The sequence below is a fragment of the Asterias amurensis genome, chromosome 2 (assembly GCF_032118995.1).
Source record: "Asterias amurensis chromosome 2, ASM3211899v1".
Lineage (NCBI taxonomy): Eukaryota > Metazoa > Echinodermata > Asteroidea > Forcipulatida > Asteriidae > Asterias > Asterias amurensis.
This window is the reverse complement of record NC_092649.1, coordinates 20,070,729-20,080,067: the sequence shown is the minus strand read 5'-3', so window position 1 is coordinate 20,080,067 and position 9,339 is coordinate 20,070,729. Positions and strand designations below refer to the sequence as shown.

The window sequence follows — 9,339 nt, the reverse complement described above, 5'->3', positions numbered from 1 at the left end:
GTTAAGTTAATAGGACACAAAAAGTATAGCTAACAAAAATTGCGAACAACATGAAGTAGAAATCAAAGTATTGCAATTGGTCCTTGCTCTTTGGATAGTTTGAGATTACAGCAACGTACAAAATTGATAGGACATAAAAATTCAACAATTGTGAACAATATATATTGAAATCAAATAATGCAAGGTATTCCTTGCTCTTTTGTTTGAGATTTGAGCAAGAGCAAGGTTCAGTTTGTCAGTGTACAGTGCTAAAACATCAAATTACAAAATCGTGGACATAAAAATACAACAGGTGTGAACAAAAATAAGTTGAAATCAAATATTGCAAGGTATTCCTTGTTCTGTTGTTTGAGATTTAAGCATTTGCAAGGTTTAGGTTGTTTTTGCACAGTGCTAAACATCAAAAAGCAAAGCTTAGGTTATAAAAATGCATTGATTGTGAACAATAATAACTTGAAATCAAAATAATAACACAAGTTGGTCATTGTTCTTTTGTTTGAGATTTGAACAAGGAGCAAGGGTCAGTTGGTCAATGCAAATTGCTAATAATATAATCAAAATACAATAAAATGCAAAGTTGATATGACATAAAAATGCATTGATTGTGAACAATAATAACTTAAAATAAAATATTGCAAGTTGGTCCTTGCTCTTTTGGTTGAGATTTGAACAAGGAGCAAGGGTCATTTGGTCAGTGGAAAGTGTTATACACTGTACATCAAAATACAATAAAAAGCAAAATTGATAGGACATAAAAATGCATTGATTGTAAACAATAATAACTTAAAATAAAATATTGCAAGTTAGTCCTTGCTCTTTTGGTTAAGATTTGAACAAGGAACAAGGGTCATTTGGTCAGCAGAAAGTGTTATACACTGTACATCAAAATACAATAAAAAGCAAAATTGATAGGACATAAAAATGCATTGATTGTAAACAATAATAATAATTTGAAATCAAATATCACAAGCTAGTTCTTGTTCTTTTGGTTGAGATGTGAACAAGGAGCAAGGGTCAGTTGATCAGTGTAACAGGAATAATACATCAAAATACAGTAAAATGCAAAATTGATAGGACATAAAAATGCATTGTGTGAACAATAATAATTTGAAATCAAATATTGCAAATTGGCTCTTGTTCTTTTGGTTGAAATGTGAACAAGAAGCAAAGGGTCAGTTGATAGTGAAAATACAATGTACATCAAAATACAGTAAAATGAGAAATTGATAGGACATAAAAATGCATTGATTGTGAACAATAATAATTTGTAACCAAATATCGCAAGTTAGTCCTTGCTCGTTTGGCTGAGATTTGAACAAGGAGCAAGGGTCATTTGGTCAGTGGAAAGTGTTATACAATGTACATCAAAATACAGTAAAATGCAAAATTGATAGACACAAAAATGCATCATCTGAACAATAATAATTTGAAATCAAATATTGCAAATTAGTCCTTGCTCTTTTGGTTGAGATTTGAGAACAAAGCAAGGGTCAGTTGGTCAATGCAAATTGATAATAATTAAAATAAAATAAAATGCAAAATTGATATGACATAAAACTGCATTCATTGTGAACAATAATAATTTGAAATCAAAAGTCACATTCAAGTTGGTTCTTGTTCTTTTGGTTGAGAACAAGGGATCAGTGCAAAGTGACAATACATCAAAATACAGTAAAATGCAAAATTGATATGACATAAAAGAATAGTAATTGTGAACAATAAAAAGTAGAAAACAAAAAATTGCAAGTTGGTCATTTGTTTGAGACTTGAGCATACACAGCAAATGTCAATTGGTCAATACTCAGTGCTAATACATCACGTACAAAACAAAGTGAAAACAATTGAGATAGAAGTTGAAACAGTACAAAATGGTTATTGCTATAATAACTTCATGTAGGTCAATAAACTCAGAATGAACATCAGACATAAACAAAACATTCAACTGAATTTGTTGGAAACATTAGTGTTTATTATTCAGATCTAACTCACCAATATTAACAGCTTCAACACTGTACACATCTCTGCTGAGTGCCGGTCTATATTGCCCATCCGGTCCTTCTCGTTGTTGCTTGAGGTACTGCAAGATCACACACAGACAGAGTCCTACTCCAAAGAGAACCAACAAGACTGCCACCACAGCCGCCCCCATGGCGATACCATACTCAGTCGATGAAGCGCCTCCTTGAAAACCAGTAATGAAAGAAAGAACACTTTTATACTTATTTTGAAATAAACCAATATCAAACTTTAGTTCGCCCTGTGGTATTTTATTTAAAAGTTCGTTTGTTCAACAGATCCCAAAAAGGGGACTCCGCAAAGCTCCCAAAAGGGCAAATACATGTATAAACGCCAAGCTAGCAATCATCTCTTTCATACAGCCATTGGTTTATTTGCACACAGAAATAAACTGCAATTCAGTAATAAGTTGACAACACATATTCTAGCAAAATCAGCGTTTAGCTTGGTGGGGTTCGAACCTACAACCTTGTAATTGCAAGTCCTTGATAAATACTTGATAATGGTAGTATACCCCTTGCTTGACACAGAATGAACTGCAGCCACAATGTGAATCTACCATTTCGACCACTTTGGGAGTCAATTGCTTAGCGAGCCGTTTGACCTCCAAAAAATGGCGGCCAGAATACGTGTGTGAGGGCGCTGCATATCGTAAAGTGCATAAATACTTGAATGGTTGCTATAAATCAAAATTCTATTCAAGGCTGTCATTCTGGCTGCAGTCATAAATGGCTTGCCTCGCACCAGGCTATCATTCTGGCTGCAGTCATAAATGACCTAACTCGCACCAGGCCGTATATTCTGGTTGCAGTCATAAATGACTTGGCATGCACCAGGCTGTCATTCTGGCTGCAGTCATAAGTGACCTACCTCGCACCAGGCTGTATATTCTGGTTGCAGTCATAAATGGCTTGCCTCACACCCGGCTGTCATTCTGGCTGCAGTTATAAACGATTTACATCGCCCCAGGCTGTCATTCTGGCTGCAGCCACAAATGACTTGCCTCGCACCAGGTTGTCATTCTGACTGCAGTTATAAATGACTTGCCTCGCACCAGGCTGTCATTCTGTATGCAGTCATAAATGGCTTGCCTCGCACCAGGTTGTCATTCTGACTGCAGTTATAAATGACCTACCTCGCACCAGGCTGTATATTCTGGTTGCAGTCATAAATGGCTTGCCTCACACCAGGCTGTCATTCTGGCTGCGGTTATAAACGATTTACATCGCCCCAGGCTGTCATTCTGGCTGCAATCATAAATGGCTTGCCTCGCACCAGGTTGTCCTTCTGACTGCAGTTGTAGATGACTTGCCTCGCACCAGGCTGTCATTCTGGCTGCAGTCATAAGTGACCTACCTCGCACCAGGCTGTATATTCTGGTTGCAGTCATAAATGGCTTGCCTCACACCAGGCTGTCATTCTGGCTGCGGTTATAAACGATTTACATCGCCCCAGGCTGTCATTCTGGCTGCAATCATAAATGGCTTGCCTCGCACCAGGTTGTCATTCTGACTGCAGTTATAGATGACTTGCCTCGCACCAGGCTGTCATTCTGGCTGCAGTCATAAATGGCTTGCCTCGCACCAGGTTGTCATTCTGACTGCAGTCATAAATGGCTTGCCTCACACCAGGCTGTCATTCTGGCTGCGGTTATAAACGATTTACATCGCCCAAGGCTGTCATTCTGGCTGCAGTCATAAATGGCTTGCCTCGCACCAGGTTGTCATTCTGACTGCAGTTATAATTGACTTGCCTCGCACCAGGCTGTCATTCTGACTGCAGTCATAAATGGCTTGCCTCGCACCAGGCTGTCATTCTGTCTGCAGTCATTAAGGACTTACCTCGCACCAGGCCGTATATTCTGGTTGCAGTCATAAATGACTTGGCATGCACCAAACTGTCATTCTGGCTGCAGTCATAAATGACCTACCTCGCACCAGGCTGTATATTCTGGTTGCAGTCATAAATGGCTTGCCTCACACCAGGCTGTCATTCTGGCTGTAGTCATAAATGACCTACCTCACACCAGACTGTCATTTTGGCTGCAGCTATAAATGACTTGCCATGCAGGCTGTCATCCTGGCTGCAGTTATAAACGATTTACATCGCTCCAGGCTGTCATTCTGGCTGCAGCCACAAAAGACTTGCCTCGCACTAGGCTGTCATTCTAGCTGCAGTCATAAATGGCTTGCCTCGCACCAGGTTGTCATTCTGACTGCAGTTATAAATGGCTTGCTTCACACCAGGCTGTCATTCTGGCTGCAGTCATAAATGAATTGCCTCGCAATAGGCCATCATTCTGGCTGCAGTCATAAATGACTTGCCTCGCACCAGGCTGTCATTCTGGCTGCAGTCATAAATGGCTTGCCTCGCACCAGGTTGTCATTCTGACTGCAGTTATAAATGGCTTGCCTCACACGAGGCTGTCATTCTGGCTGCAGTCATAAATGGCTTGCCTCGCACCAGGCTGTCATTCTGGCTGCAGTCATTAACGGCTTACCTCGCACCAGGCTGTCATTCTGGCTGCAGTCATAAATGGCTCGCTCGCACGAGGCTGTCATTCTGGCTGCAGTCATAAATGGCTCGCTCGCACCAGGCTGTCATTCTGGCTGCAATCATAAATGGCTTGCCTCGCACCAGGTTGTCATTCTGACTGCAGTTATAAATGACTTGCCTCGCACCAGGCTGTCATTCTGGCTGCAGTAATAAATGGCTTGCCTCGCACCAGGTTGTCATTCTGACTGCAGTCATAAATGGCTTGCCTCGCACCAGGCTGTCATTCTGGCTGCGGTCATTAACGGCTTACCTCGCACCAGGCTGTCATTCTGGCTGCAGTCATAATCTCCGAATCCTGGTAGGCAGTTACAAACAAAGCCGAAACCTGAGCTGGTTGGCGTACAAGTTCCTCCATTCTTACAGTTACAACGAGAGATGACTGCACTCACATGCTTTCCTACATCGAAATGATAAAACAAGAAGTTGAGTTAAATAGAGTTAAAATTACAGTGTAGTAAATAATATTACCTTGGGTTTTTTTTTTTTGGGGGGGGGAATGTCAATACAAACTGCACATAAAAAGAAAATAAGCATATATCAGAAAAACATATTGCAAAGAGTGCACGGGTATAAAACTTGAAAATTGACACATGTAAATAATGTTGAAATATTCAAGAGAGAGATTCAGGTATAGATGATTGTGGAGATGTTTTATATGGAAAGGTTGGGACAAAATTGCATCCGGATTGAGATATGTTGTGATATATACTATTATAAATGGTTCATTCAATATAACATTCTCAATTGCAAACCCAAGCTTACATCATAATTTAGATTACATTAATATTGTCATGATAAATAATTTATCAGCATAGGAAAGAGATCATGATTGAATCAAAAAGCATATAACAAAGAAAACACCGAGGGATAAAACCTTATATTATGAACACGTGTTGAAAAAGACATTCCAACTTAACATAAGGCAATCTACATTCAAGATAGATACAAGAAACAATACGCACAACTTAAAGGAACAATAATCTTGGAACAAACTGTAAAGAACATTAGAGTAGGCATCACAGTTGTTTATCTTAAAGGTCATAAAATATTAAATTTGGTAATGCAAGTCATGTGTGAAATACTAAAATCCACAGGCAAGTCAGGTGAGACTCAAACACCTGAACCCAGCATAAAGAAAATATTTAAGAGACTTTGGAGATGGTTGGTTTAGATGGGGGGGGGGGGGGGGGTTAAGGGAAGGGTTGAAGTAAGGGTGGGTTTGGTGATTGGGAGGCACATGTAAGGGTGGCAGGGACAACAGTAAACTGACATGGCAAGCAAGTGCAAAAACAAAAGATTGAAGTCAGGTGATGCATGGCAGAAGGGGACAGAGTTGGGGAGAGATTAGGCCTTGGCGACAAGTGAAGTATACTACTCGATTTGTCACGCTTCAAATAGTTGCGAATTTGACACTAGCGACCAATTTTTATTCCAAAGATGCAATGCAGCATATTGTTTGCCACAGGCAAAATATAGTACAATTCACGCTGAAAGGATTGAAGGATTGTGTCACTGATGTCAGATCGAGTTTCGTATTAAGTAAATTTTGCTGTATGGTCATGAGCAACACAATTGGTGCACCAAGCAGGTAGCTGTGACTATTTTTGTAGCGGCACAATTAACTGAGTAGTTGAAAAACAGTAGTCACAACTCGACTAAGCAATCAATAGTCACGACTTCGACACTAGTCCCACTAGTAGGCCTGGCTTAGTAGAGATTAAGGAGGAGAGGGTGATGGGTCAGAATTGAGAAGGAGATGGGCTTTAGTAGAGAGTGAGGAGAGGAAAACTGGGTTGGGTTGAGATGGTGTTGGGTAGAGATTGAGGAAAGAAGACCTTGTTGGGTATAGGTTGATGAAAAGAAGACAGCGTTGGGTAGAGTTTAAGGAAAAGAAGACTGTGTTGGGTAGAGATTGAAGAGGAGACAGTTTTGGGGAGAGACTGAGGAGACAGTTTTGGGTAGAGGGGGAGGGGGAGATGAGCTTCAGTAGACATTGAGGATAGGGAAACTACATGTAGGTTGGGTTGAGACTGTGTTGGGTAGAGTTTGAGGAGGAGAAGATGGTGTTGGGTATAGTTTGAGGAAAAGAAGATGGTGTTGGGAGAGTTTGTGGAAAAGAAGACGGTGTTGGGTAGAGTTTGAGGAAAAGACGGTGTTGGGTAGAGATTGAGGAGGAGACAGTTTTGGGGAAAGCCAAGGCGGAGACAGTTGTTGGTAGAAAATAAATAGACAGTATAGTTGTGTTTGTTTTTTGTTATTAAACTGAAGGTGAATTTCGGCCTGCATTTAACAAACCATAGTACAAGTACTTACCACTTAGGAATTGTTTCATATCCACATCTGCAACTCAAACCTAACATAAACCAACTTCTCTCAAGTTGAGTTGCTTAACAGCCAGTGTCTAAAACTGAAATGTTATCCGCTATCTGTATTCAGACAACATCTCAAAACATCAAAGGTCACACCAAACTAAAGGGTAACCTCTGATAAACCACCTTCAGGGAATGTCTTATAAAATACTCACGTCTGCCGATGTACTGGCACCGTTCACCGGTGAAATCATCCGGACACAGACAGATAAGGTAGTTGTCTCTCACGGTACATGTACCTCCATTTTCGCAGGTGCAGTCGCTGGAGTCTAATTAAGAAGAAAGAAAAAAAATTCAGGAGAACAAATCAGTTAAAAGGACACTTCTGTAGAGATGAATAAGGGGGGGGGGGTGTCCTTCCAGACCAGAAGATTGTCAGACTGCGATAGCTTGAGATCACGGACATACTTAAGGTGTTCCTTCTGGGCTTTCTCAGTGCAGATAAGAAGATGATGAGTGCTAAGATAGATATCACTTGGAAGGAGCGAAGCGGTGCAATGACCTGAGTGCATTGTGCCTCAAGATAGCAATAAGACATGCTCAATCTACCAGGTTTTCATCACGTTCAAGCAATCTTTTTCTCTTCTAATTTCTGTTTGTTTATAATTTGACTACAGTTTTGTGATTATCGCTGCTCACCATCGCAGCCTACAGGCTTTATAAGTTCAAGGAAAGAAGAGAGGAGTTGTTGAAGCTGCTCACACCTCCTACCCTGTAAAAAAAAATTTCTTAAGGAAGACCATGCAGTAAAGTTTGACAACCCTTAAATACAAACTGGTAATTGGGATCTTACTGAGTGGGATTCGCATCCCTCTACTGTCCATGTAGTTATTTAACACCTTTGAAATGAAAGCACAATTCCCATTGCAGTCAAGATTTTAGCCAGGACACTGTCCATACATGTTGGAAATTTAACAACTTGGGTGTCCAGCAATGCACTTACAAGTTACAACAATGTAAATGAGACAAAACAAGGTGTTCGAATTTACAACAGGGTGTCTGAGGGACACACAGACACACACCCTTCTGCTATGACTGCAGCCCGAACTTCATCTTCCCATGATGGGGACCCAAACCTGCCCCCCTGGATTGTTGGATCAGGGGTGGATTTCACAAAGGTAGTCCTAACTTAGGACTAGTCCTAGGCAATGCTAAGAGATAGGACTGGTCCTAAGTTAAGATGAGTTACTGGTCCTAACTTAGGACCAGTCCTATCTCTTAGCATTGCCTAGGACTAGTCCTAAGTTAGGACTACCTTTCATTTGTGAAATCCACCCCAGGGCTCAAATTTAACACTGGACCTCAGAACAGACATGACAGAGGCCAGTGATTTTAGCATTGGGCCGGTAAACACACGACCGACCAAGTCCAGTGGTTTAATGTTTTTCAGACTGGTTAGACTGACAAATATCATATCTGTTGAGTATTGATACATACATTAGACATGTATGTATGCTTAAATACCTTTTAAAGACAAATGAAATAGATTTCCCTTACTCCTTTTTCAACTAAAAACATTACACATGTTGAAGTGTGTGGGCATTTCTTTTCTCTTTTTAACTCTTTATCTTGTAAAAAGGATGTCTGGTCTGGTAATAAATGTGTAGTGACCTGCAAGCCCTTCCATTTTGTGGATGCTTCCCCCCAAATTCTAGCCTTAAATATCTTGTTGTTTCCAATTTGTTACTATAATTTGCAATTAATGTACAATGGTTGAAAAGTACATTCACTCTAATCCTCTTGTTTTGATATTTATACAGTTCACCTGTGAAACATGTGTCCAATTAGGTAGTCTGACTTTAAGATGCAATGGGGGTCATATTGATATGTATAAAGCTTCAATAATGTGACAGCTTTATTACTATGAGCTGAGCTGTCATGCAACTAACACACAGTAATTGAACAGTAAAACTCATTTGATGATTGATGTAGCAAGCAATAAGATTTGATCGCCAGGAAGTTGGGGCGTGAGGAAACTCGTTCACTGCCTCATTTCTTGATTTATTTGATGTTTACATCACAAGATTATTGTTACGGAAAACAACACAACAATAACATCCTCGTCTCAAATACAGATTACCGATGAAAGAGTAACCCTAGATACAAATGTTGTTCTGATCTTAGAGATCAAAAATAGAAATGAACGATTCCAAATAAACCCTTTAGTTTAAAATGTAATGAATCTTCAGATCCAATTTGAATGGTAAGCAGTGGTATAATTTATTCTTGAGAAAATATAATTAGCTGTTACAAACAACTTACCAACCAAATGGACCGAGAGTATAAATGCAAAAAATAGTTCATGGCCTGACGTTTCGACCCTAGCAGAGTCTTTCTCGAGGGCTAAATGACAACGCAACAAACATGAACAGGTAACTAAGTGAAACATAAAGTTTAT

General features: G+C 39.9%; 1 protein-coding gene across 3 annotated transcripts in view; it reads right to left on the bottom strand.

The window, feature by feature from the left end:
- Window positions 1-9,339, bottom strand: part of LOC139952392 (uncharacterized) — a 160,063-nt gene that overhangs the window by 6,285 nt on the left and 144,439 nt on the right. For all 3 annotated transcript variants that reach the window (XM_071951526.1, XM_071951517.1, XM_071951510.1), the window contains 3 exons: window positions 7,097-7,210; window positions 4,823-4,969; window positions 1,990-2,181 (listed from right to left, as the gene is read on the bottom strand). In XM_071951526.1, coding sequence (XP_071807627.1) covers window positions 1,990-2,181; window positions 4,823-4,969; window positions 7,097-7,210 — 453 coding nt within the window. The remainder of the gene's footprint in view (window positions 1-1,989; window positions 2,182-4,822; window positions 4,970-7,096; window positions 7,211-9,339) is intronic.